The sequence below is a fragment of the Notechis scutatus genome, chromosome 14 (genome assembly GCF_049901735.1).
Source record: "Notechis scutatus isolate UNSWTSFEM ecotype Mainland chromosome 14, rNotScu1.2, whole genome shotgun sequence".
Lineage (NCBI taxonomy): Eukaryota > Metazoa > Chordata > Lepidosauria > Squamata > Elapidae > Notechis > Notechis scutatus.
The window spans coordinates 10875699-10903114 of NC_142022.1; the positions used below are offsets into that span (position 1 = coordinate 10875699).

At 60.6% G+C, this 27416-nt stretch overlaps 2 protein-coding genes across 4 annotated transcripts; one reads left to right on the top strand and one right to left on the bottom strand.

Moving 5' to 3' along the window:
* The first annotated feature begins 404 nt into the window (after positions 1–404).
* Positions 405–12534, top strand: PEAR1 (platelet endothelial aggregation receptor 1). Of its 3 annotated transcripts, none has more exons than XM_087943383.1 (22): positions 405–542; positions 2403–2504; positions 2729–2836; positions 2925–3025; positions 3302–3394; positions 3674–3920; positions 4331–4454; positions 4726–4862; positions 6274–6486; positions 6629–6803; positions 6882–7002; positions 7377–7540; positions 7809–7911; positions 8073–8219; positions 8485–8613; positions 8806–8934; positions 9574–9789; positions 9937–10028; positions 10368–10461; positions 10825–10887; positions 11142–11351; positions 11802–12534. In XM_087943383.1, the coding sequence occupies exons 2-22, from the start codon at positions 2404–2406 to the stop codon at positions 11948–11950; spliced, it is 2916 nt and encodes a 971-aa protein (XP_087799509.1). In that variant the 5' UTR covers positions 405–542; position 2403; the 3' UTR covers positions 11951–12534. The 3 variants fall into 3 exon arrangements, with proteins under 3 accessions (XP_087799509.1, XP_087799508.1, XP_087799507.1); XM_087943382.1 differs by lacking the exon at positions 405–542 and adding an exon at positions 1072–1233; XM_087943381.1 differs by lacking the exon at positions 405–542 and having other exon boundaries at positions 2294–2504; positions 11811–11950.
* Positions 12529–27081, bottom strand: INSRR (insulin receptor related receptor). Its single transcript, XM_026685998.2, is given in 23 exon segments — positions 12529–13102; positions 13268–13402; positions 13593–13722; positions 13898–14057; positions 14382–14476; positions 14479–14491; positions 14951–15180; positions 15279–15349; positions 15667–15778; positions 16765–16930; positions 17046–17182; positions 17419–17720; positions 17832–17876; positions 17973–18156; positions 18241–18408; positions 18951–19189; positions 19314–19440; positions 19777–19991; positions 20191–20335; positions 20490–20632; positions 21168–21483; positions 23073–23633; positions 26734–27081. Coding segments are annotated over 23 exon segments (4059 nt in total). The 5' UTR covers positions 26846–27081; the 3' UTR covers positions 12529–12849.
* Positions 27082–27416: the final 335 nt, after the last annotated feature.

Here is a 27416-nt window from a genome sequence, read left to right on the forward strand (position 1 = left end):
AGGGATGCTCCGGGCAGCAGCTTTAACTCAAACCAGCTTTGCTCCGGCCTCTCCTTGTTCCCTCCCACCCCGCAGCCCCCTCCCCACCAGCCCTGCAGGGGCTCAGCACAGGCCTCGCAGCCAAGTCTTCCAGCTGCAGATTGATGCTCCCGTGTCTCTCTTCCGAAATCCCGGCCATTAACGTTCCGCCCACCCAGGTCTTCCTTGGTCTGTGGGGTGTGTTACGGGACCCGCTTATTCTTCCTGCCTGCAGAAATGGAGACGCAGAGCCAGGGTGATCTGGGACATTTGCACAAACGTCTCCGTGAAGTTACACACAGGTGGCAGGCAAAGCAACTCTACACACACACACTGTTGTGGTTCTGGTCATCGGAAACCTTTACTTCCCTCGGCAGCAGCTGGGTCTTCCTGTTTTTCAGCCTCCTGCTCTAGCCTGCAGCCCTAAGATCACCTGGTGGTCCCCCATCCGGCGCAAGCCAAGTCCCATCCTGCTCTGCCTGTTGCAGTCAGCCAGCACCGCCCGGGGCTGCCTCCTTCTTGAGGTGAGGCGGCATGGCTGTCCTCCTTTCCGCCTGCCCCACACAGGCTGCAGGGGCCCTGGCGGGACGTCCTGAGAGCAGCTCCGTTTCCCACACGCTCCTCCGCCTGCAGAGCCACAGGGTCACTTCCTGTTTGCAGCCAGGCAGAGGAGCAGCGCCTCCCTCTCTGGCCAGGGGAGCCCCATCCAGGGACTGGCAGGGGGGGCCAGGGGAGCCCCACCTGCTTGGGCCCTGGAAACGCAGAAGGGAGCGAGCGGTGGTGAGCCTTTGCTCCGCGTAGCTCCAGTTCTGACACCCTTGCTGGAAAAGTTGGAAGGACGGGACTCCTTCCCGGTTGAGAGACTTCAGATGGGCTGGATCTGGAGAGGGGGGAGGGGGGGCGGCCCCAGCAGGCCCTGCTTGCAAAGAGGTGCGTGGGCTGCGTGCACAGCCCCCACCGGCTCCCCAAGACTTGGAGAAGCCTCCAAACGGCCCGGCCTGTCTTGGGTTGCTATCCAAGCAGCTCGCCCCTCCCCAGGGAACTCGCCTGCTTCCAGCTTTGCAAGTAATGGGGGGGGGAAGCTCTCCTCCTCCTCCTCCTCCTCTGCATGTTCCTGGAGACACGGGTGGTCTCTGGACAGAACACGCGGGAAGGCCGGGCAAACTGGGGCCCCTTGGCTTTTCTTGGCAAAGGAGGGACACGATTGGGCAGCTGGTGAGTCTCCACGGGTGGCAGGACTTGGCTTTTGCTGGGTTTCGGGTGCCAGGGGGTCCTTCCGCCCTCGCCTCTGGTTCTGCCCTGCGTCCGGGTGCATTTCCATGACACACACACACACACACACACACACCCCGGCCAGGTCATTGGACAGGGATGGGTCTCCAGACATTCTGGTGCAAATTGTGGGAGGGGTGCAGACGAAGGAGGCCCAGGCCCACCTTCCCCTCCCCTCCCCTCCCCATGTTTTCCCCTCTCCTCCCGGGGCTCCTGGGAGACCCAGCCCACGGCAGGAGGAGGGGCCCAGGAACAGCCAGGAAGGGGTTGCAAAACTTTGCTGCCTCAGCAAAGGGGATGAAGGGAATTGGACCGAGTGGATGGAGGCTGCTCTGCCCTTTTGCCAAAGGGGGGGGAGAACAAAGGGGGGGGGATCATGTCCAGAGAGGGGAGGAGGCTTAACTCCTTCACTGCCAGCGGTGGGAACTGATGTTTGGTAACAGGAGTGTGTTTGGCGCCATCCAAGCGAGTAAAGTTTTCCTTTGTGGAAAACCGCCGGCCGTCTGCAGCCGTGAGAAAGTGGCTGGGGTCAGCGGTCAGGCCTGGGCTTAGGAAAAAGATTCCACAGTTGCAGGATTAGGTTTGTGGAAGGAGGGGAGGGGGCTTCCAGCTTTTGTTTCAAACTGAGACCTTCTCCTTCGCTCTAAGCTGGGACCGAAGGACCTGAAGGCAGGGCGAAAACAAAGGAGAAGCGAAACCGGATTGTCTTCCACGGTGCCTGCCTGAAGGTTTCATCCAGTCCTCACAGGGAACCACACCCCCCCTCCCCTCCCCCTAATCCCCCCTTCTCTGCTCCTCCAGGCTCCTTGGATAGCTCCTTGCCAACACCAGGCCTCTTGTGGGCTGTGGGGCTTTCTCCCTCTGTCCTTGGAGGCAGCTGTCCTGTTCCGTGGGGAGACGGTTCCAAGGACAGGACCGTTTGGGGGTCCCCATGTTGGTCCAGCTGGGATGCCAGCCCCCGAGAAAGCCCTGGCTCTGCGCCTTTCCTCTTTCTGCACAGCCATTCCTGTGTGTGTGGACGTCACGCAGGAGAGAGGCGAGGAGGGAGGCAGGTGGCGTGAAGTCACTTCAAAGGCCTCTACAGTCGCCATAAACCCCTTCTGGTCACTTAGGATGATGGCTTACCGTTACTCCCTGCTGGTGCTGTGGCTGCAGCTGGATCGGGCCCTGTTGCTCAGCTCCAACGACCCCAACGTCTGCAGCTACTGGGAAAGGTGAGACCCCTCGCAAGGCAGGGGCCAGAATGCAAAATGGGGGGGCAGCGTGTCCCCTCCCCCTTTTTAGGAAGAGGCCATTTCTCCAAAAATGTTTTTGGGGAATGTGCCCCTTTCCCCATTTCTCCCCTCGTCCTGGGCATGTCGACCCCCTGCATTGGAGTGGTGGGTGAGCAATGGCCGAACCCCAAACCCCAATTCAAGCTGCTGTTGTCCCCCCCCAGTTTCACCACCATCTCCAAGGAGTCCTTCGTGCAGCCCTTCGTCCAGGAGTCCAAGGAGCCCTGCAAAAGCCCAGCGTGGCTACGGGCAAAGACCTGCCCTCAATACAGGTGAGCACGGACCCCCTCCCACCTGAAGTCCCCCCCCCATGGCCGGAGTCCCGGCCTCTCCAGCAGCCTTTTCTCTTGGCACTTCCAGAGTCCTGTATAAGACGGCCTACCGGCAAGGCGTCAGAGTGGACTACCGGAGGCGCCATCACTGTTGTGAGGGGTTCTACGAGAGCAGCGACACCTGTGTCCGTAAGCCCATCTCCCCACGGCGATTCCCCTCCATGGAGCCACTGTGGAACGGGAGGGTCTGCACACCCAGGAAGCCACGCAGGGCCAGGCTGGAAAGGGATGGGATGGGAGGCCACTGGGAAATGCCAAAAGACCCGGAAAGCTGCTCCTGAATTTCTGTTGTGCAAACGGCCTGGATTTCTCGTCCCTGGGGTTGAGCTCAGGGGGGATGTGGCCCCTGCAGTCCTGGGGGAAGCAGTTCTGCAGATAAGGCTCTCTTTCTCCCCTTGGCTGCAGCTCGGTGTGCCCAGGAGTGCGTGCACGGCCGGTGTGTGGCTCCAGAGCGATGCCAGTGCGAGCAAGGCTGGAGGGGCTCAGACTGCTCCAGTGGTGAGTGCCCCCCCTTCGAGCCAGGCCTCAGGGCCCAGAGCTCAGAAAGAAAGGCCTGGGGGCTAGGGGGGGCTGGCCCATAAGAGCAGCCGTTGGGCAGACACTGGCCAGGCCCTTGTCCAGACTTGCTCATCCAGGCACCTGACTGAGACAGACTCAGGGCGAGGGGACACGAACCACCTGTCCTTCCCGGGATGGCAGCCAGTGGTCCTGGAAGCAGGTTGGATTGAGGCCCCGGGAAACCTGCTGGATTGCATGGCCTCTTTTTCCCCTCTCCAGAGTGCAGCGACCGATCCTGGGGGCCCAACTGCCAAAGCCCCTGCACGTGCTTGAACGGAGGCAGCTGTGACCCCCTGACCGGGGCCTGCACTTGCCCCCCTGGCTACCACGGGCAGGAGTGCCAAGAGCCCTGTGCCACGGGGACCTATGGCCAAGGGTGCCAGCTGGATTGCCATTGCCAGAACGGAGCGAGCTGCAGCCTCGTGAATGGCGCCTGTCTCTGCTCTCCGGGCTATGCGGGGCCACAGTGAGTGGCGGGGAAGACGGGGCAGAAAGGCTGAGCTGGGGCACTCGGGGGGGCAAGCGAGGGATGGTGGCGCCAGAGACGTGGGGGCATCGGAGCAACACCGCTGCTGAGGGTTTCAGCACCAGAAATTGCAGGAAAGCGACCGACGGCCCTCCCTGAAGTAGCCTCCCCTGGAGAGGACTAGAGAGGCTGTAGCATCCTTTCGGGATCCCATTGAGACAAACTGAAGTCTTGCCCAGCTGGGTGTGTGGAACCTTGGGGGGGGGGGAGGGAGGCCTAGGAGGGGCTGCCCTGACTGTCCCTAATGGGCACAGGGTGGATCTCTAGGAGTTCATTTCCTCCTGAAGTGGATCACAACGAGCTGGGTGCCAACGGTGGCCTTGAGCCCATCCGCTCCCTCTCTCTTCCAGCTGCGAGATCCTCTGCCCCAACAGCACCCATGGATTCCAGTGCCCAGCCTTCTGCCCCTGCCAGAATGGGGGTGTCTGCCATCCCCCCCCCTCCAGCAAATGTGCCTGCCCTCCTGGATGGACGGTAGGTGGTTGGGTGAGCAGGGACAGGGCGGTGGATCCCTAACCTCTAACCTCTGAACCAGAAGCCTTCCTCTTGCAGAGGGGCTGGGAACCCCCCCCCCCCAATTCTTTGGGATAGATTCTACCTTCCTATTTATGGGAACAGAGACACGGAATGGAGGAAGGGCTGTCTTGACCCCACAGTTCCGTGTGACAAAACCTCCTTGCCATTTGGGCACATATCGCTGGTTGAATCTCCCACCAGGCAGGTTCTGACTGCTCCCCCCCCACAGGGTGACATCTGCTCCACCCGGTGCCCCATTGGGCATTTTGGTTCCAGCTGCCAGGAAGAGTGCCGCTGCCACAATGGAGGCCGGTGCGATCCGGATTCGGGCCAGTGCCGCTGTGCGCCAGGCTACCTGGGAGAGGAGTGAGTAACCCCTCCACAGTGCGGGGGTCTTTGCGGGGCCTCGTCAGTCCTCGTGGTGGTCTTCACAGGCCGCCCAGCCTGCTGAGGATGGCAGGCGTCGCATTTCCGATTCTCGGTAAGGAAGTGACCCACTTCTCAAGGGCTGCATCTGGGCTGCCTTGGATCCATACCAGCTGGAACAAGTTCAAAGAACGTCCACGAAGAGCATCAGGAAGTAGACCTTAAGATGTGGGAGAACCTGGGACATTTCACACTAGCAACAGAGCTAAGATAGTCTTCTAAAATCAGAATACTTGTGCTCCTTTGTGCAGGACGCACAATTTCAGCACAAAAAAGGCACATTCAACCAAAAACTTCCTAACTAACTAATAGCCGCAGCTTGCGAAGGAAACCGTTTTCCACAGGGACGAAGGACGTCCCTTTACTGGATGTGTGTTGCGCATCTGTTTCGGAGATCAACTCCGCAGCCTGCAAGGCTCGCCCAAGGGGAGGATTCTCCTCCCCCCAAAATGACCCACTGTCTTCAGCTGCACCCGCCACCCAATGCCTGGCATGACCCCCTGTGGCCACCCGTGGCGGTTTCTGCCCAGCTGCAGTTGTCATTGACTGGGCTCTCTTCCCCGGGAGGGTCACGCCCGTCTGCCAAGGCCAGTCATCCCGTCTCTGCTCAAAGTAGCAGCGGCCCTTTGTAAACCTGGCCAGCCTTCGTGCCGGAAGCCCCTGGCCAATTAGGGTGGCTGTGGTTAGCAGGCCAGTCCGTGTTTCCCCCTAAAGGGTAAGAGGAAGGAAAGACTGCAGCTGCTGTCCAGGAATTGCAAAGAATGGGGAAGGCGGAGGGAGGCAGGCGCTCCTGGGGAAGATGGAAGCGGCCGAGTCGGAGGAGGATGTGGAGGAGCTGAGGGGGAGCCCTGGTGGCTCTCTTAAAGGTGGTGCAACGCTGTTGGAAGCCACACCCAACCAAGCCTGCCTTGGAGAGAATTCCCTGCAGTTCTGGGGTGGAATGTAGACCAGAGTCGAGGAGGCAGGAGCGGCTTCCCAGAGGGCAAAGAGAGGGCAGAGCTTGGAATCTCTGGTAGGCAGGAAGAGGGCGAAGGTGGACCCTCCCTAGCACTTCAGAGCATCTCTATAGCCACGCGGATAATTGCTTTAGTCTGGCCAGTTTCTGTCTGTAAGCGAACAACTCTAAAGAACTACTCCAAGGGGTCCCTCTTGGTTGCTTGGGTTTGGCCTGATCCAAGTCAAGAGGGGGGTTGGTGGTGGGCCTGTGGCAGAAGTCCCCTCCCACCCACCCCCGTTGGTGTGGACACAACCCATGCTCTGGGACTGGCATTCTAGGCCAACAGGGCAGTTGACCGACATGGGCAGATGTTGCAGCTGTTTTCCGTTCTCCACTCTCCTGCTTCTCCCGCAGATGCCGTGAGAAGTGTCCCATCGGCAAATACGGCCAGGACTGCCGTGAAACCTGTGACTGCACCAACGGGGGCCACTGTTTTCACATCAGCGGGGGCTGCTTGTGTGAAGCCGGGTTCTACGGCAGCCACTGCGAGGAGCGGAAATGTCTTCCTGGGCTGTACGGCCTCAGCTGCCAGTTTCCTTGTCTCTGTGATCCTCAGCACACCCAGAGGTCAGTCCAGGGGCCCCCTGGTTTCCTTGAGGCACCTGCCCTTCCCCGCTGGGTGGGATAGACGGGAGTGGTCCCAGCAGGGAAATCCGGCTCCTCGGGATAAGCCCCCTGGGCGGCATCGTTTCTTGGCTTGTCCCCACAGCTGTCACCCCATCTCTGGAGAATGCGCCTGCAAGGCAGGGTGGGCTGGCCTGTACTGCAACGAGACGTGTCCCCACGGATCCCATGGCCTCAGGTGCCAGGACCCCTGCCTGTGCCTGAATGGGGGCACCTGTGATGGCGAGACGGGGCGCTGCAGCTGCCCACCTGGCTACGCAGTGAGTACCTGTTAGGGGCTGGAGGGGGGCGCTCTCCGGGGCTCAGCGGGGTTGCCTGACTGCTTTTACCTTGGGCAGGACAAGCACTGCTCCAGCCCCTGCCCCGATGACACTTTTGGGGTGAACTGCTCTCAGGGGTGCAGCTGCCAAAACGCCTTGGGCTGTTCTCCTGCGGATGGGACCTGTTTCTGCAAGGAAGGTAGGACGTCTCTGGGACGGGGGAGACCTTGGGAGGCGGGCAAAGCGGTGCTGCCCAGGAAGCAGACCGATAAAAGGGGGCTGAGCCCTGGCTTCTTGGGAGTAGTGTACTTTCATATTTGCAAGATTCTGTTACTGGAGCTTTACAAGAAGGTTGAAATAGCTCCCGTAGCTGTGTCCCCGGGTGGTCTACCTGGCAAGGTGGGCCCTCATTCTGGGGAGGAGATAAAAGGCAGGGATGGGCGATACCTTCCTTTGTGAGTTCCAACGGCTTGTGCGAGAGAAGGAAGAACCCAGACCCCTCACACCAGTTGCTGCCCGTGAGGTCCCCCTCCTGTGACCCTCTCCCCCTCTGCCTCTTCTCCTCCCCTCCAGGCTGGCAGGGAGTGGACTGTTCTGCCCCCTGCTCGGCAGGCACCTGGGGGGCCGGTTGCAACCAGACCTGCCTCTGTGCCAACGGAGCCACCTGTGAGCCCACTGACGGAGGATGCACCTGCATGGCTGGGTGGCAAGGCAGCCAGTGCACGCAGCCATGCCCGGTAAGAGGGCAAAGACCTTGGATGCCAGCCCGTCTGGGTCTTGGGCCTAGGACCCAGGTTGCCCCCAAGGGCAGCATTCCCAGGCAAGGAGTCCTGGCGGGTGGCTGTGACCAGGTCTCGAGGGGGAAGTTGGAGCAGAAGAGGCCCTGGGGGTCTTTTACTCCAAGCCCCGTCTGCTCAAGCAGGAGACCACCGATAGCGAGCAGTTCCCCAGTAGTAAGGGCGGGGGGCTCAGCCGGCCAACCGTTGCTCTTTTGTTCCTGCCCAGGGCTGGTTCTACGGCCTGGGATGCGGTCGGAAGTGTTCCTGTGAAAATGCGGCTGGTTGTGACCCCGTCTCTGGACGATGCCACTGCCTGCCTGGATGGAAAGGTCAGGAGGGGGACAGGGGCTGGGCTGGGGCCGACCTGGGGGCTTCCATCCCAGGATGGGCAGGCAGAGCTGGCCCAGGTGGGTTCAGGTCCTAAGCCCCTGCAGCGCCCCTGACGTGGGCCATGGAGGCAACTGGCCTGGGACCCTCCCCTTCTCCCTAGGACCCCGTTGCAGCCAGCTGTGTGCGGAGGGCCTGTGGGGGGAGCAGTGCCGCCAGATGTGCTCCTGCAAGAACGGGGCCAGCTGTTCCCCCAAGGATGGCATCTGTGAGTGCGCCCCAGGCTTCCGGGGGCCCAACTGCCAACGGCGTAAGTGACCTTCGCTGGGGCAGCAGAATCCCCCTCCCCCTCTGGAGGTCCCAGGCCTCCGTTTTAGCTGGTGGGTTGGGGGGACGGGCAGGGAGGGAAGAATCCGCCTGCTTGCCAACTGCCCTACCCGCCCCCCTGCCAAAACCCCTCTAAAGGGCCAGTCTTGGCTGTGAAGGGCAAGAAATGGACATCAGTCCCATCTCCCCTGCCCTCAGACTGACTTCAATCCCCTTCCCCTCCTCGCCACCCCCCGCCCCAAATGCAGCCTGCCAATCGGGCCGTTATGGCAAGAAGTGCTCCATGCCCTGCAAGTGTGCCAATCACTCCATCTGCCACCCTGTGGATGGCTCCTGCGACTGTCCGCCTGGCTGGACGGGCAGCGATTGCGCAAGACGTGAGTCCGATGGGCGCCAAGCCAAGATCAAGAAACCCAACGATGCCCCTCCTCTGGGGTCCTGGAATGGGGCTGCCTCCCACTGGGCCCCTGGGCCAGGACTGGGCCATTCAGGCCTCCCCACCTGACCCCCTGAATGCCATTTTCTGGGTTGGCGCAATCCATGGTGGCAACGCGTCCAATGTTTTGCAGGCTGCACTTCCGGCTTCTTCGGCAGCAACTGCACCTCCCGGTGCCAGTGCCAGCATGGGGCCCTCTGTGACCCAGGCACAGGGTCCTGCTCGTGCCCCTCAGGCTACACCGGTGCCCACTGTGAGACCAGTAAGTATGACGTCCTGTGCCGCCTTCTGCAGAATCCTCTCTAGGGCTCTGAGGCACAGGAAGGAACAAAGGGAAAAGAACCAGGCACTGGGGTGCTTTTCCTCCTCCTTCCTTCCTTCCTTCCTTCCTTCCTTCCTTCCTTCCTTCCTTCCTTCCTTCCTTCCTTCCTTCCTTCCTTCCTTCCTTCCTTCCTTCCTTCCTTTCCTTCCTTCCTTCCTTCCTTCCTTCCTTCCTTCCTTCCTTCCTTCCTTCCTTCCTTTCCTTCCTTGCTTTCTCTCCCGTCCTTTCCTGGAGGTGAGATTGACAGGGACGCTCCATCCTCAAAGGGAAAGGTGTGCCAGGGGGTGTGCCAGGGGGTGTGCCAGGGCCCCTCTCTGGCAGAAATTGCATTCTGGGAGCTTTGACCATCCAGAGTCGGCCTCTCCAAACCTGGCAACTTTAGGACTTCTGGGCTTCAACTGGTGCTGGCTGGGGAATTCTGGGAGTTAGGCCACAAGCCTTACAGTTGCCAAGTTTGCAGACACCTGGTCCAGAGGGCACAGATGTGGCAGGATGGTCTCTGGACAGGCGGGGCTGGCCCCCTGGTTCCTGAATCTGGGGTTCCTGAATTGCCGTGTTCCTCAACGGAATGATTCACAGGCCACCCCGATCACCCCCTCACCATGGTGCCCGCTTTGCCAGCCGCCAACCCGTCCTTGGGGGCCGTGATTGGCATCATCATCCTGGCCGCTTTGCTGGCAGCCGTGCTGGTGCTTTTCTTCTGCTACCGGCGGTGTCAGAAGGAGAAGGAGAAGCGACACGTCTCCGTGGCCTACACCACAGGGAGGACGGACAGTTCGGAGTATGTCGTACCTGGTGAGCTGGGGCTGGGCACGGGGGGACCAAGTTGAAAGAGGAGAGGCAACCACAGTGTGCCAACCTCTGTGCCCGAGTGGACACATGTGCGAACCACGGGGCCTTTCCAAGAATGCCAATTCAAGCCAACGGCTCTTGTCTTTCCAGATGTGCCCCCGAATTACACCCATTATTATTCAAACCCCAGTTACCACACCCTCTCGCCCTGCTCCCCAAGCAGCTCCGACCAGCCTGGCAAGGTGAGGCTCCCCTCCTTCAGCCCCCCCAGTGACCCTTCTCCCCCCTTGAGAAAACCCCCTCTCCCCTTGATAAGGGGGGGTCCCTCCCTGGACATAAAGAGGCGGGGGGGGGCAGGGGTTGGCATCCAGAGCGGCTGCTCTCTTGCCCTGTAATCTGCACGGTCTCCCTAAGGATTCCAGGATTCCAGCTTTCTCCTTCCTCTGTTTCTAACCGGATGTCCTTATTTTCTTGGAATTGGTGGCCCCCTTTTCTGCCCCCCTCGCAAACGGGCTGCTCTGCCTGGTTCAGAAGCTTCCCCTCCCCCAACCTTTACATGCCATGTTCTCTCCAACTGGCAGAGTCCGGAGCGAGACTGGTCAGCACTGCACGGGGCCGACTGCAACGCCACTCTGCCCAGCGACTGGAAGCACCACCGGGGAAGCCCGGCCCACGGTCAGTGCCTGCCTTGAAGGGGGGGCAGGTTTGGGCAGGGAGAGGAAAGCGCCAGGCTGGCTTGCCCCCTTAAGCCCCCCACCTCCCCCCCAGTAATCCTTGGCCTGAATCGCTGCCCTTCTGCAGCCCAGGAGCCCTGGCCATGTGGCAGCTGAGCTCCTGCGGGCTCTGAGCACCTGGCAGGTGGAAACACCTCCCTCCAGAGAGAGGCCCCGGAGGCCTCATGAAGACTGGAGAAAATGGGGAAAGACCCCAAAACCCCGCAAAAACAGGGTTCTTCCTGCTCCTGGCGCACCTCACCCCCCCACCCCACCCCCCACCCCCTTAAACCCCACTTAATTGGGCCAACTGCCCCTTCTGCAGGGGGAGGCTACCTTGACCGGAGCTGCAGCTACACGGATGGCCTCGGAAAATATCGCTGCCAAGGTAACAGGTCGAGAAAGGGGGCTTTCCAGGACTTGCGGGAGACCCCTGGGCAGAGAACAGCCGCTGGGGGTCCAGGTAGGGCCACTGGCTGCAGGCGATGATGGTCCTGCTTTGTTGGAGAATGCGAGGTCGCCAATTGGCCCTCCGAAACGAGCCAGGACGTCCTCCAGCATTGCCCCCATTCCCCCGAGAAGTTGGGGGCTTGCCGGGCACAGCAAGTGCCACGGCTGCCCTCTGCCCTCTTTCCTTCCCAGTGCACGCCAAGGAGGGTCCCTGGGGCCACAGCGACAGCTCCCTCAGCAGCGAGAACCCCTACGCCACCATCAAGGACTGCCCGGGCCCTGCGGGGAAGGTGCCGGAGGGCAGCTACATGGAGATGAAGTGCCCCCCGTCCTCCCAGCGGGAGATCAGCCTCTTTGAGGAGCCCTCCTGCAGCGCCGAGACCAAGGAAGAGGACGGCTCAGGTGAGGGGGGGGTAAAGGCTGGGTGGCCCCCCTCACTTTGCTGCCCGTCCTGGCTGCCCGAGCGGCTTTTCACACCGAGAAGCGAGGCCTCCTCCGTCTGGAGGGCTGAGTTTCGTTTATTGCCTTTCTGGGCCTGGCCTTTCTTTCCAAAACATAAACTCGCTCAGTGGCCCCAACACCCTAAGATTACAATGCGAGAGAGGCGAGTGGCAATCAGCTTAAGGTAGTCAGGATCATCGTAATCAAACTGCCCGTCTTCAAGAAACCCGGGTGGATGAGACGGAAGGGGAACCCCACAAGGGATGCGGGGGGGTTGACGGGGAAAATCTTTCTCGGGCCTTTCAGAGGCAATGAGGGGCTTTTCATGGCGGGGAGTGCCTGAGGGTGGAAGGGGGGCTGGTTGGTAGCTCCATCTCCCCTCCTCCCCATCCTCTTTTCTCCCCCTCTTAGCTGCCGCAGAAGGCGTCTCGCGGGGGACTCCAGCCGTGCCCCCCAACCACTACGACTCTCCCAAAAACAGCCACATCCCCAGCCACTACGATGTGCCCCCTGTGCGGCACTACCCGCCGTCGCCCCCACTCCGAAGACAAGCCCGATAAGGCTTCCGCCTGCTCACCGCTGCCTCTCCTGCACCCTCCAGCTGGGGAGGACGGAGAGCCAGGATGGCCGGTGCATTTGGGCCAAGATTGACTACGGAAAGGTGGCGGGTAGAGATCCTCCATGAAGGGAGCCAGCGGACAAGCCTGGCCAGACTTTGGGGTTGGGGGGCTGCCAAGAGAGGGGAGCAAGCCTGGACTCTGGACCTCTCTCCCTCCCTCCCCCTTGCCCAAGGAAGCACTGGTCCCTCCAGGAAAAGCTACGAGCAACAGGGTGGGGGGCATCGCAGGAAGACGACCCTCCCCATTGAGAGACCGAGGGACCCGCAGCTCCCTTCGGGCAAAGGAGAAAGGCTGCGTTGGAGTCCACCGGCCTCTCGGACGTCCCACCATTTGCATGCCGTAAAGGAGACGCCGGGCTTGGCTGGCTTCCTCCCGTGGCTCCCCTCCTCTTGGGGCAGAGTTCAGCCAGGAGGGGTCCCTGTCCCTGCGCTGGCCAAAGAGAGCGCCTGGGGGAGGGGAGACCCCAAGCGGGCTTCTGCTCTTTGGGGTCCCTTCAACAGTTTAATAAAAACTTCCTTCTCTGCCTTGCTTCCGGAAACAGCCCCCAACCCGCCACCTGGCAGCCTGGCGAGTGAAGGAGAGGGTGAGCCCACCTGGCTGCTGGCCCTGAGGTTTGTTGCCCACATCCAAGCTGATGGGTTTCATGCCCAGGTGCCAATCAGCCTCTGCCCACCCGGCCTGGCTTTGTCCTTCCAAAAAAGAGCCATAAAGCAGTTCGTCTTGACAGTCTCCCCGGGCCCCTGGCATTGGAGGGTGCTTCTGGGCCAGCAGCACAGGACACAGCCCCCCACCCCCACCGACGGACTCAGAGGCGTGGCTTCCTGCTGGGCGGGCAGCAGTCATTGGGCTGGCCTGGGCCGGAGAGGGTCTGGGGCCGACGGCTTGGCCTCCTCCTCCTCCTCCTCCTCCAGCAGCTTGTCTGTCTCAAGGTCCAGAGCCCCCGCAGAGCTGCTGCGCTTGTTCTCCAGGCTGCAGAAGAAGGCGAGAGCACGGAAGCTGGCGCTCATGTCCTCTTGGATGCTCTCCAGAATCTGGACAAACGACGGGCGCAGTCGAGGGTTCTGCTGCCAGCACCAGGTCATCAGGCGGTGCCTGGCGGGGAGAAGGAGGAAGCCGGAGTAGGCAGGAGAGGAACGGGGGGGGGGGCTGGGGGGGCTGCAGGGCTGGGCTTCTGCCTTCCCGCCTCTCTCCAGCCAGGGATGCGCAGCCTCGAAGGCCACAAGCCCACCCACAGCCACCCTTCTGGGAGTCACTCACAGCTTGTCGGGACAGCCCTCGGGCCTCTCCAGGACCCCGTTGTCCATCACAAAATGGAGCACCTGCTCGTTGGACATGCCCTGGTAGGGCTGCTCCGCCAGGGTAGCGATCTCCCACAGCACCACGCCGAAGGACCTGAAAGAGGGGGGGCTGAGAAGGGGCACCCTCGCCCAGCCGGTTTCTCTGCTCTGGCTGCAGGAGCTTTGCACTGCCAGCCCTGCTGGGGGTCTCCTTCCAAGGGTGCCCTCTGCCCTTTGGGCTACAGACTGCCCTGGCAGCACTCGTGCCCCCTGGGGTAAAGCCGCTTCTGCTCCCAGGGGCTCACCAGATGTCCGACTGAGTGTTGAAGATGCCATCCTTCAGGGCTTGGGGGGACATCCAGCGGACCGGCAGCAGCCCTTTCCCCCCTTTGCGGTAATAGTCCGTCTCGTAGATGTCCCTGGTCATCCCAAAGTCTTTGGGAAGGAAGACACCATTGAGAGGAGGGCCAAACACCAGCAGAGCTTGAGGGGCAGAGTGGGAGAGGAGAGGCTGGCACGGGTCAAAGCTTCTCCAAGCAATGTCCAAGCCACCCCCGGCTGCCGTGGGGAGCCCCTCGCCCTCCCCGGACCTGCCCCGCCTCAGCCCCACCTCCAATCTTCACGGTGAAGTCCTCAGACACCATGCAGTTGCGAGCCGCAAGGTCCCGGTGGACAAACTTCTTGGCATTGAGGTAGGCCATGCCATCGGCAATCTCTCCGGCCATTTGGATCATGTCCTTCAGCGACGGGGGAGGCAAACCCGGGTTATTCTGGAAGGAGAGGCCCCAGGGGGGTCAGAACAGGGAACTGAAATGGGGCAGGGATGATTGGGCCTCGGGGAGCGTCCAGAGGATAACAAACGCTAGTTTGTTGCTGTGGGAAAGCCACCGCTGATGGAAGCCAGGCTCCACAAGGAAGTGGGGCTGGCCGTGACGACCAGGTTTCCCTCCCTCCCCATCGCTTGGAACCGCTTTGAAGTCCTTGCCAGCACTGGGGAGTTTTTTGCTCTGCTCCAGAGAGTCTCCACGGGGATCCAGCCACGGGGATCCAGCCCTGCCTGCAACCTGAGCCTTACTGGGGGAGGGGGGACCCACCTCGGCTTCCGGACGGAGGGAGCGCAGGTAGCTTTTCAAATCTCCCCTGGTCATCAGCTCCATGATGACCACAGCCGGCTGGCCTTGGGACACCACCCGAGGAGGCGGACCTGGAGGCCCCGAAGACAAAGGAGAGCATCTGGCATTGGAGAGCGGTTCAGGGGCCCTACCAAGCCTGACCCTGGCCAGTCCCAGGCCAGACCCATCTGGGCCCTGGAAAAGCTGTTGGGCTCAGACCTGCTGAGGCCAAGGTAGAGGAGTCACCAGGAGATGCCTGGTCTGGGAAGCTGGAGCCGCTTCCCGGGAAGGAAAGCAACCACCACGTGGCCCCTTTCCACGACGCTCCAGAGGTCCAGAGTCCAGCAGGAGTTGAACAGGCCTTTGCCTTCCCTGGAAGGAGTTTCCCCCATCCCCCACCCCCCACCCCATGCTGGCATGGGCAGAAAATGGGCGGCTGAATGAGAGCTCAGCTGCGTTTCTTTCACCCCCAACACTGCGGGGGTGCCTCCTCGCTCTTCTTCCTGGCGGGAAAGAGGGGCCCCCGCTTGCTCTGGGCGCCTGCCCCTTACCACATGGTGGCAGCGGAAGGCCTTCATGACGGAGGCCTCGTTCAGGAACTCGATGCGCTCCCGCAGGGAGGCCAGCTCGTTGACGGTCTTCAGCGCCACCCGGGTCTCCTCGCCCTCCTGCTCCAGATCCTTGGCAATCCCCTCGTAGACCATCCCAAAGGATCCCTGGCCCAGCTCTCGCAGGATGGTGATCCGCTCCCGGGGAACCTCCCACTCGTCGGCGACGTACACTGAGGGGGGGGGGGAAGGCAGGGACACTTGCCAAAGACCCCCGGAGGTGTCCCCCAAGAGCCCCCAGCCCTCCGCCCCTCCCTGCCTCTTCACTCACTGTTGGAGGCACTGAAGTATTCGGGGTTGACCGAGGCATAGAGCGTGCCGCTGGGGTACCCTTCGGTCCTCCTGCGCAGCCAAGATCGGGGGGGGGCAAAGTTCAGGGCTCAGGGAGGGGAGGCGGCTGGCATTTTTTCAGGTGCTCCTGCGTCGCTTGAGCCATTTGGACGAGGCAGACCTCGCTCAGCAGAGGAAGAAGCCGCCCACCGGCACGGCTGCCCCCAGACGGCACAAGGGGGTCCAACCCTGCTTTTGCACTTGGCACCCTCCCCCCCCCTTTCGGGATGGCAACGTGGCTCTCGGGCTCGGCCACAAAGAACACCGCCCCTGTTTTTAACCCAACCCGGCCATTTAACGGTGAGCCCCTAAAGGGAGGGAAGCCGTACCTCTTCCGATTGTACAAGAAAACAAAGACGGCCAGGCAGGTGATGCCGAGCACCAGAACCACCGGGGTGAGCGTCAGGAACAGGTAGAAGTTTCCAGATTCCTCTTCCTCTGCTTGGAAAGGGGTTTGCCAAAGGAGAGCAATTATCGCACCCCGACTGACCAAACCAACGAACACAAACCATGGAGAACATTTGCTTTTTCCTGCTGAGAGGAGATTGCTTGGAGACCCCCGTCTAATCACCTGTTGTTTAGGCAATATTTCCTTCCGTTCCCCTTCACTAGGCCAAATAAACCTTTTGCACGCTTGTTATTTTTCCCTCTGTTTGGCAACACACTCCCAGCTGCTGGCTAGGCGAGTTTCAAGGGAGAGGTAATAACTCTTCGTCTGTTGCAAAAGTCGGGGAAATAAACTTAAGGGGAAACTTCCCCTCCTTCCCCGGGGATTTTCTTTCGAGGGGATACTTAAAAGCTGCGGAACAATTATTTGAGCTTAAACCATTTTTACCAAGTTCTATTACATTTATAAATGGCTGGCAATTATTTCCTAAAGTAAAAGGACTACAGAATTTAATCCTAAAATTACCTTTCTCTTGTTTATATTCTTATAAAATCTCTCCCTCCTTCCCTCCCTCCCTCTATCTATCTCTATCATCTATCCATCTATTATTTATGTTTTCCAAGTGTAGTTAATTTCACCGGTGGCTGAAACGACAGAACCTGGCTACCTGCCTCCTTCTTAACTGCTCCCGTTTGTCCTGTTTGCTGGTGGGCCAGTTTCCAGAGGTCTGGACTTCAATTCCCAGCATTCTCAGCAATGGCCCATCTGGCCAGGGAATTCTGGGAGCTGGAGCCCACCAAGCAGGCTTCCCAGTTCTCACAAGTGAAGAGGCCGAGAGAAGCAAAGGCAAGGAGGAATGAACATCGCAGCATCTTTTGGCTCCAGGGGTTGGTGAACTAAGACCCCCTGCCAACACTGGGGGGGGGGGCTGCTGCACTCACCAGACCTGGGGCACAAGGCCTCCCCTGCCCCTCGATCAGCACCCCCTCCCCCAGGAGGAAAAGCACCTAGAGAAAAGCCCGATGGCTCGGACACCCACCTCCCCCGAGGATGTAGAAGGTCATCAGGCTGGTCCAGGAGCCGTTTCCTGCCAGGGAGGTGGCCCGGACCCTGGCGGAGTAATTGCCGGGCTGGAGGAGGGCGAGGTGGTAGCCGCCGTAGCTGGCGTAGCGATGGCGGGACACGCAGAGCACCGAGATGACTTTCTGCGGGGAAGCCGAGGTGAGGGTGGCTGGGGGAGCGGCTGGTGGGGGGGGTGATGCCAAGAAGCCACCCAGGACCTCTGCCCGCCTGCCCACCCCCTGGCAGCCCCCTCCTCACCTCGCTCTCCCGGCTGTACTTGATCTCGTACTTGAGAATGAGGCCGTTGGGGTTCTTGGGCTCCTGCCAGCGGAGGAGGACGCTGTTCTTGCTGGCCGGCTCCCAGGTCAGGTTCCCAGGGATGTTGTCGGCTTGAGCTGGCCAGGAGGAGGCAAAGGCCGTTGGGCAAAACTAGGAAGAGGGAGGGGCCTCCTTGGACTGGTGACCGAGCCTCCCCGTCAAAGGAAGGAGAGGGGGGGCAACTAAGAGGTAGAATCTGGATTGACCAGAGGTGGATTCTAATTTCCTGGATTAGCTCAGGGAGGATTTTACTCAGCAAAGGGACTGATCGGCAGCTTTCAGCAAGGAAAAAGGGTAACCCATTTTGGCTCACCTTCCGGCATCGTCCGAGCAAAGACGAAGGCTGCGGCGCTGCACCCCACCGTCTGGGCCGCGTGGTTGCAGGCATGGATGTCGATCCGGTACTCGGTGAAGTGGCGCAGGTTGCCGATGACTGTCCGGTCCCGAACGACCTTGTCCTCAAAGAGGCGGAAGTCCTTCTGCATCTTCGAGTCCAGCTCAGCCTCGTGGGCCACGGTTGCGTCGCCAGGGCTCCCGGGGGCAGGCCAGGAGACGTTGGCATAGGCCTGGCTCCCCATGGTCACGGCCAAGGTGTCTCTGCGCCTCTTGGGGGTCCTGTCACGGCCAGGGAAGGGTGAGGGGCAGCCCCACTGCTTCACCCCAGAGTAAACCTCAGGGAGCCCCAGCGAAGCAAACTCCCTTCCCTGAAGGCAAAGATGGACTCACCGGTAAGAAGAAATCTTGTCAATGGAGGTGACTTTCCAGGGGGGTCTGGAGAAAGAGGGAGGCAGAGTGGGCCAGGCGGTTCCTGGCCCCCTTCTTAGCCCCCCTCCCCCAGCAGGGCCTCCGCCCTCCAGGGTGACCCACCTGGGCAGGATGATGGAATTGTGGAGGAAATTCTCGAACTTCTTCTGGAAAGACACGGTTTCCGCACTGGGCTGGCTCTGCCCCACAGGGCTGTGGCACGGGCAGCACTGCTGGTCTTCGGGGTCCTCGCGCTCCTCGCTGGTGTCGAAGCGGGTGTCTGCACTGCTCGTGGGCAGGCGGAGCCCTGGGCAGATGGGCGGAGATCGGCAGGCCGTGAGCGGGAGGCCGGGGAGGGGCTCCGGAGGGCTGGAGGCGGGGAGGTCCTCACCTTTGTGGCAATAGTCATTGGCAAAGAGTTCCGAGTCCTCAGCCAACTGCTGCCACAGCACCAGGTAGTAGCTGAGGTTGCCGTTGGGCTGGGAGGGCGGCTTCCACCGGACGATCAGGTGCGAGGAAGAGTTGGACATGGAGATGACATCCCTGGGCACGGTGGGCACTGCAGTTGGGAGAGCAGGAGAAGGTGGCATGGGAGGCAGAGGCCTTGGCCCCTCTGCCCTGCCCAGTCTCCTCTGCATGCCCGGGCGGTCCTCCCCACTGACAGTTCAGAGGTGCAAGGGCCCTGGCCATTGCTCGGCCTAAGGACCCTTGGCCATCGGGTCATACTTATGATGGGCACAGTGTCCCTGGGGGATCACAGGGTCCCCTTTTGTGACCTTCTGATAAGTAAAGTCAACGGGGAAGCCAGATTCACTTAACAACCATGTGACTCACTTAAGAATGGCAGGGATTCACTTAACAACTGTGGAGAAAAGCCGTGAGGTTGGGCAAACCTTGTCTCCCTTAGCAACAGAGTTCAGTTGTGGCCATAAGTCGAGGGCCACCTGCATTGCTGCTACTGGCTTTTACCGAACGGTACTGAGAGACACGCTCGTCTTTCCCACTGCCAGAGAAGGCGGCTGCTGGTTGGGTGGAGAGTTGGAGGAGGGGACTCTCCTGCCCATCATGCTGGCCCTGGGGGCGGTGATCCTGGCCCCTCACCTGCAGGCAGGGTGCGGATGTAGACCACCTCGCTCTGGGCCCCAAAGTTGCGCCTCTCCTCGGCGGTGGTGAGGCTGATGGCCCGCACGGCGATGGCGTACTGAGTCCATGGCTTCAGGTTCTGCAGAGTGACGCCCGGCTCCTGGTCGTGGCTGAGGGGCAGCTCCACGTCCACCAGGTTCCAGCTGTTGGCCCCGCAGGTATCCTGCCCCACATACTCGCTCACGTCCTGGACGGGCCTGTGGGAGGCGCCAGGCTCAGGGGTGGCCGGGGAGCCCCGCCCAGAGCACCCTCAGTGGGGGTGGGGGTGGAGACCCCCACCCTCATCCCCCACCCCTGGGGGAAACCCTCCCCGGCACCTACGACTCCTTGTAGTAGACGATGAAGCTGAGGAGGTCCGGGGACTCCGGGGACTGGTAGCGCTCCCACTTGAGCACAATACGGTCCGACTCGGTGGCGTTGGACACAAAGCGGAGAGTTTGGGTCTTGCCTGAGAGGGGGAAGGAGGCACTCAAAGGGGGCCCTCGAAAAGAAGACTCTGTGTGTGTGTGTGTGTGTGTGTGTGTGTGTGTGTGTGTGTGTGTAAGGGGCTGTGGGGCAAGAGGGAGTTTGGAAAGAGCAAAGTGAGGCTTTTATCTACACAGTGAGTGAAGGGACCATGGAGAATCTCCCTGCCAGAAAATGGATTAAAAAATATTGGTTTTGCTGCAAGAAATTAGTGAGTTGATGGGCTGCAGAAAAGCAGGCCTGATTTGCGGACGGAGTGGTTAAATGGAAGGCCAGGGGTGCATCCCCCCCCTTCTTCTCTCCTTGCCCCCCAACTCACAGGAGGCCTGATCCCCGTTGGTCCTGGGGTTGATCTCGGCCTTGTTCTGCCTGCCCTTGGTCCCCGTGACCTCCTCCGTCCGAAAGATCTCCGAGAGGCACAGCTTGGGGTTAAAGGCAAAATACATCTTCCCCACCGGGATGGAGAGGCGGTGCTGGCTCCAGTCCCACAGCTGCTGCAGGTTCTGGTTGTCCAGCACGTAGAGGGTGTAGTTCCTGAGGGCAGAGCCCAGGGCGGATCAGGGCCCAGCTTGCAGGATCAGGCCCTTAGGCCAGCCTCTGCCCACTGCCCGCCCCTCCAGGCTCCCTCCTGGCTGGCCCTCCATGGAGCACAGAAGGCCAGCAAGCTGTCCTCCCACCAGGCAAGACCCAAGCAGCAACGGCTCCTAAGGCTCCTGTTCTGGCTCTTGCTCACCCGTCCACCATGGAGTCGCCCCGGATCAGTTTGAGGTTCCTGAAGAAACCCAGGGAGACGAGAGCGAAGGAGTGCCGGACCTTCAGGAACCCTGTGATGGTCTCGATCAGGCCAAGGCTGCTTTGCAACGTGGAGGCCAGGTTTTCTGCCCAGGTGGAAGAGGAGGAGACGGGCAGCCATCAGCCGCTGCACGGCTGAGCAGGGCAGAGCCACACGCGGGTGGGGGTGGGAGGGAATTCCCTGGTGGGGATTGAGGCCTCCCCACGGGGCGCAGGGGGAAGCGAAGGGAAGCCACTCACCGCCCCGGCGGATGTTGACAATCAGGTTCCCTTCGATGAGGGTGCAGCCAGCCAGGTCCCGGGCTGCCTGGATGGAGTCAATGGTTTTGGTGCCCACTTTGCACTCCTTGGGGCACAGCCCCTGGCACTCATGGCAGACGAGGCTGAAAGAGGGAGGGGAGGGGAGGAAGAGGGGCTGAGGAACACCCTCCCTTATGCTCCCATGGTGCAAAGTCCGCCCTCTTTCCAAGCGATGCGCGGCTTGGCGTGACCTCTTTCAGGATGCACCGCAGGGAACCACAGGCCTTCCCACCCCCTCCACCCCTAACTGGCAGCCCCCAAATGGTAGCCAGGGTGGGTGAGCAACACAACTCTCTGCTAATCTCCCCATATCCATCGGATGAATGGGGAACGTCTGAGACTTGAGGAGCCCTTTGAAGCAAAAGGGACCACGGTTGCTGCTGTGTGCGGAAGTGAAGCCACTTTCAAGATGATGGTGATGAGGGAGGAATTAGCTTAATGGGTTTTTAAGGATTGCAGCCGCTCTGCCAGCAGTTATTAAGTGCTCACACTTGTGCTAATGAAGGAAGAGGCTTCCCGCATTGAACGTCAAATTCGGCCTCTACACACATTTAAGCAGCCACCGCTGGCAGAAGAGCCAAGTGTGTGGGGGGGGCTGGCACCAGGACCGCTCCTCACCTGCTCTCATTCTTCCGGTAGCCTGGGGGACACTCGGCCAGGCACTGCCTCTGGTGGATGACAAACCGGGAGGAGTCCCGGAGGTTTTCAGAGACCTTGCGCAGGCTGCCGCAGTGCTCCGCCGTCACGCAGCGCCACTGTTCGTACTCGTAGGTGAGGTCTGGGCAGGAGCTGAGGCAGCGGCCATTGAAGTAGAAGTGGCGGCAGGCCACGCAGGCCTGGGGGTCCCCGGGACGGCTGCAGCCTCCCAGGCACTCCGGGTGGCAGCATTCATCCTTGCTTGTACAAGCAGCGCCTCCAATTTTGCACGGACACACTGGGGGGGTGGGAGAGAGAGGGGGTGAGGGGCTTTGGCAAGGATTTGGCGGGGACTCATGTTTCCAACCCCACCCCCCAAGAAAACCCCGGGCTGCTGCTGCTGCTGCTCTGCTGATTTCCAATTGCCTCTGAAAGGTTCTTCACAAAATGTCTCCAGAGAAAGGGAAAAATACTTTGGACCTCAGGGCCCCTTTCAAGATTTTGGATCTGGAACGCTCCTTCCCATCCCAAACCCACAGATTTACACCCCACCTTTAGGACTGGGGGTCATCCATGAACTGAGTAACAACGTTCAGCCCCATCCAAACCTTGAAATCGGCGTCTGTTGTTGGTCTCTTGCCTGCAAAGATTTGTGTCAAAATGTATATCCTTTTCTGTTTACAAAACACCATTTTTTTTTATTTGGTGTAACTGAGCTCTGCTCTTCCCGCCCGTCTCCCTCATTCATTTGGTAACTTTCAGGTTTTAAGACCGGCTGTTTAGGGCTGTTTAGGCAACAAGAAGGCAGCCAATGTTCCCTGGTTGCCAAACAACTAACCTTATTCCTACATTGCTCAGGTCTGGAGGCTAAGAATCCAGAGATTCGGTAGCCAATCTGGAGGGTTTGGGGTCCCAGCTGGAGGAAGGAGGCATCGGGGCCTTGAGATACTGGGCCCCTCTTATGTGGCCCCCTCGACACTCGGCTCTTGGCAGAAGGAAGTGGCCATTAATCCAATGGACCTATAACGGAGATTGACTGAACCCCAAACCAGAAACAAGGAGAGATGGGAGACCCCAAGATTTGTGAGTCTGTAGCAAAACATTCCAGCAGCCAAGAAAGGTCGAAAGCCAGAACTGACCTCTGTAAAAAGGCTCCTTCAACCTTGGCAACTGGGTGTCCCAGTCCTTTTGGGGGGGGGGTTGTTGGTTTTCTGCTTCTTCGGGGGCCTCTTCTTGGGGTCTGCCCTACAGCTGGAATGTCCTGCAGTGCCCACCGGGGCTGATGCCACCAGCGAGGAGGACACCGTTGGCTGCTTGTGCCAAATGTTACATGCATTTTGTCTGGCAATTTTGCCCTCTCAGCCGCAAGGAATTGGCCAGCCTTCCAAAGACAAACTCGTGGCCTCCTCACCCCCCCATGCACCCAGGCAGGCAAGCGGCCAACTCCCCCCCCCCCAGCAGGAGACGCGGCAGTCTGTTTGCATTAGCAGCCCTGCTGTTTACAGCAAACGGGCTCCGGGGAGACTCGCAGCCCTTTACGAGGGTTTCACAACACACACACACACACACAGAGAGAGAGAGAGAGAGAGAGAGATGGAAAGGCGGCGGGGGGGGGGACCCGCAGTGAGCGGGAGGAGGTGAATCCGAGAGGTGCAGCCGCTTTCGATGAGCAGGATGGGGCTGCGCGCCTCGCCCTTCTCTTTTGCGCGGCGGGCTCGCACCTGGCGGGTCTGGGGAGTGAGGAGTGCGCCTTTTGGAGGAGACATTGAAGCAACTCAGTGGCCCCTTTGCCCGCCCACTGTGCACGTGTATAAGCGCGTGGCACCTTCCCACGCTCTGTGGCTGCCCTGGTCCTTCCACCTGGCAGCCCCCGATGGGGGGACGCACCTTTCTGGCAGTTGCTGGATGTCCAGCAGCGGTACTCCAAGGGCCCGGCCAGGCCGGCGGGGGTCTGCACGCAGGGCTCCTCCCCGCCCAGGATGCCCGGGCAGACGTCGGCGCACTCCTCGGCCGGCTTGTTGTGCAAGATGATGTTCTGCTCGAGCGCGAGCGGCGGCTGCAGCAGCGCCCAGTCGATGGTGGAGATGTGGCAGAGCTCCTGGTTGCGCTCGATCCTGACCGAGCCGTTGAGCACGTTGGTCAGGCTGCGCAGCCCGATGTCACGCAGGTGAGGCATCTCGAAGATGACCAGGGCGTAGCTGAAAAAGAGGCTGCCCCCGCGGATGACGGCCAGGCTGGGGAAGAGGTCGCGCAGGCTCTCCAGCCCGTAGACGCGGAAGAGCAGCAGGTATTCGGTGATGAGCACCAGGCGCGGGAAGGCCAGCGAGCGGAAGTCCTCGCCGCTGGCCGTGAACATCAGCAAGATCTGCAGGCTGCCCTCGATGACCGAGCAGTTCTCCAGGCGGCGCAGCTGCGCGGGATCCACGCGGATGTCCATGCTCTCACAGACTGCGGGGCCAAGCGGAAAGTTAGGGGACCTGCCGTCCGGGAGCTCTGCAGCCGCCCTGCGAAGCCTTTCCTCCTTTCTCCCCTCTCCCTCTCGTCAGTTGCTCTGTGTGCACAGCCTTCCTTGGGCAAAAGTGCAGGCCAGAGATTGGCTCAGGGACGGCCCGGTGTGGCTTAGGATGAGAGGCGCAATGAAATGGCCCAAAAGGGGCTCCGTCCCTCCAGGGAGAGTGGCTGGTGTGTCCCTGCAGGTGCTCCCTTGCAGCCCACCCTGGCCTGTGCCAACTGCCTCACTGCTCACGAGGGGCCTCTTGTCCTTGACCTGTCCCAGCAACGGCTGGCAAAGTGCCCGGTGAGCAGGGCTGCCATCTGGACCTTCCTTGGAGCTGAGCCCCTCCCCCGAATCTGGCATTTGCACAGGAGCCCCAAGGCTCCCCTGCCCATGCCTGCTGCTGCAGTGCCAAGGTAGCATCCTCCAAGCTTGGCACCATCTGGAGGCACAACTGGCACAGCAGCTGGATTCCAGCCTGGGGGGGTGAGGGGGGCTTTAGACATCTTAGAGGGCCCACTGTATTAAGAGCCCCTCCTCCAGACCCCTTCCATTTCTGCTTTATCAAGTAGCCCTCACCATTGCTGGCCAAGTGCAGGCCCAGAGGACTCCGGGCACAAGAGAGGGATACCAGCTCAACCAGAAAGGAGCCCCCCACCCGCCCCCACTTCTGCCTGCGGGCTCCGTGGCCCCTCCCCTCCCTGGGAAGCGCCTCCTGCAGAGAGGGGAGGGCTGGGTTCGGCTGCTGTTTAAACAGGTGCCGTTTCTCTGTTCCCAGCCTTGTGTTTGCTGAGGAGGCTCTGAAGAGGAGGGGGGGACCCCACAGGTGGTGGGGTTGGCATCACAGCAGCCCAATTCCTGGCATTGCCCAGCCCTCATCCCATCGCCTTGGGCAGCCGTGCCCCAAACACATCCCTCCTCTTGTCAAAGAGAAGAAATGGCAGGCAGGAAGTCACAGCCAGCCTTGGTGAAGTTGCCCTCCGACCTTCCTCCGTGGGGCTGAGAGCGGAAGGCCGGCACAGGGGACCAGCCTGTCCTCAGCCCTGGAAGGAGGTGGAGCCACTGCATGACCCCATCCAGGGACCCAGCCGGCGGATCCTCACCGCCTGTAAAACAACCCCAACCAAAGTCTCAGCGACCCAAACTCGTGTGAAGTCTTGGATGGACGGGGCTGGGCCTGGTCTTTGACCCCCAGGGCCTCTCTCTTCTGGGCCTGAGGTGGAAAAACCTGGAGGGAGCATCCATAGCTTTGCTTCATTGATGGAAACTATCCAGAAGAATCGATAAATATCTGCCATAGGGTGGAAACTGAGAGGTGGAGGAGAACCAGGGCTCAGTTTGGCCCAACTTTCCCCTTGGCCCTTTCGGTCCTGTGGCTGGTCTTGGCGGAGGGGCGTCCTCTTCTATGGTCCTTTGCTTCTGCCCCCCCGCCCCCCCGCTTTCTCTTTGGGGCAGGGAGGAGGGACACCCCTCCAATGCTTCGCTCCATTCCCTGCTTTAAAAAACAACAGCAGCCTTTCCTTTTAAAAACTGCAGAAATTGGCAGAAAGCCTCTGAATTAGCAGATGCTGCTAATTAATGGCTTGTTAATTGATGAAATGCCTCGTTAGATGCCCATCGACTTTGCTGAAAGGCACCCCTGCCAGTTTTAGAACCCGGTGCCCCCCGCTGCCATCCTGGTTCCAGCTAGGAGCCTCCATACAGTTTAATGGGGAGGGAGGTGTGAGTGGGTCCCTAGAGATGCTCCTGCTTTCTCTCCTCCCTTGGGGGCGGGGGGCAGGGAAGGACCTTCCCCAGCCAGTCTGGCTAAAGTGGCGTCCTGAGAGCTGCTGTTTGGTTCTGCTTGTTTGACAACACCCCAAAGTGTCTTTGTGCCTATAAATCCCGCAAGAGGATGAAGAACAGGATGTGTGTGTGTGTGTGTGTGTGTGTGTGTGTGTGTGTCTGGGATGGACTTGGGACCCTGACGGGTGGGATGGATCTCCAGCTCTGGTCAGCACTTGGAAGTTCCTCTCCTGCATCTCCAGGGGGGTGGGCTAAGGGGCGAAAGGGCAGCCACCGTTTCCTCCCCCATCCCAGTTCTGTAGCAGAAGGTGGCTTGGAACCAGCAAAGACCAGAGTGTTGCTCCCCCACAACCCCCTCTGCACCCCTGAGCCCCTTGCAAGAGAGGCGAGGCTGCCGGTGGGCCAGGGCTCCTGGGTTGGGGGCTCTGCCTTCTTTCACGCTGCAGACCCCTGTAGCAGAAATGAGATTTCTGGCTGCTGCTCCAAACGCCCTTTGTGGCCCCTCCCCCAGGACAAATGTCTTCTCCCTTGGTGGATTCTTCTCTGCAGAAACAACCTTCGACTGCCGCCTCTGAGCGGAGAGGCCGCTGACCATCCAGCAGAAACGCTTTGCCCTGAGCCCCGTGCCAACTTGAGAGGAAAACAGAACCGCTCTTCCTTTGCAGTTTGACCCTCTGCCCCCCCCGATGCCAACAGAAGACAATGGGTTAATCCAGCTCTCTCTTCTGGCCTTATCAGCAGAGGAGCCAAGCGCTGACCCCTCAGCCGTCTCAGGGAATAATTTTCTAGAAAGAGCCACTTCAAACCTAGGTTTGCAAGGTGGGTTCCTCCCGCTGCTTGCCAGAGCCAAACCTGGGCGGGGGTGGTGAGAGGGACCCTGGCTGCTTTTTCTGCCTTTATTACAATCCCCATTTCTGTCCTGAGGCCAATTTCTCCAACCAGCCCTTTTCGTCCAGTTTCTCTCACACAGACGCACAAACAAGCACATTTTAAGGGCTTCCCGCTGACTGGAGCCACGAGCCAAGCTCACACAAGAGGCTAAACTTTGAATGCCGGTTTCATAGCCACCCTGGCTAGTTTTGGCTTGAGATATGCCACCTCAAATCCCGGCATCCAGTGGATGGGGCCACCAGTTGATGCCCCCTAGGCTGACCCAGCCCGGCTCCGCCTGTGCCCTGGGCACCCCAGGTGGGAAGGGGGTGGACAGCAAAGTCCTGTGCCTTTGTGCCTGGCCGGAGGCTGACCTCACTCAACCCAGGAGGGACTTACTTTCTGGAGAGGCTGGTGCAGGGCCGAGCCCCAGCAGGCAGAGGAAGAGCAGGGCCCCCCGGATGGGCCACAGGTGCGCACCAGAGTCTCGCCGTCTCCCCTTCTTCTCCATGGTCCATAAACGGCCCGGCGCTGGCAGGAAAGCGAGTGGCAGGGCAGCCCGCAGTGCTTCGGGCAAGGGGGGGCCAGGCTGGCTTCTCGGCTGGCAGCAGCCCTGGACTATCGTTTGGTGCCAGGGGGCACAAGAGAGAGGAGCACCCTGCTGCTCGTGGGGCCGCCGGTCTGAAGCAGGGAGGCAGGGGGCCCTTGTCCCCGACCACCAACATCCTCCGGCATGTTCACACCGCAGCGAAAGGGCTGGGAAAATGGAGGCATGGCCAGCTGAGAGCCCTAGGTGTGGCAGGTGGCTGGGTGGGGCCGGGCCTCCTTCCTCCCTCGCGCACGCCCCCCCCCCCGGCCCTGCCTGGCCTTCTGCCAGGGGCTGGATGCGTTCTAAGGGCTGTTTTCACCTGTTCCCTTCAAAATATTTAGCCTGACAACTCCAGCGAGATGGGCTGGCACCCACAAGCGCTGCCCTTCGTGTTTGGTCAATAAGCAGGGGGGAGCCACAGGCCCAGGCGCTTCCCCTACCCCCCCGTTCAGGGTGGGATTTGGAGGGGGGGGCAATGGTTGAGGAGCCCTGG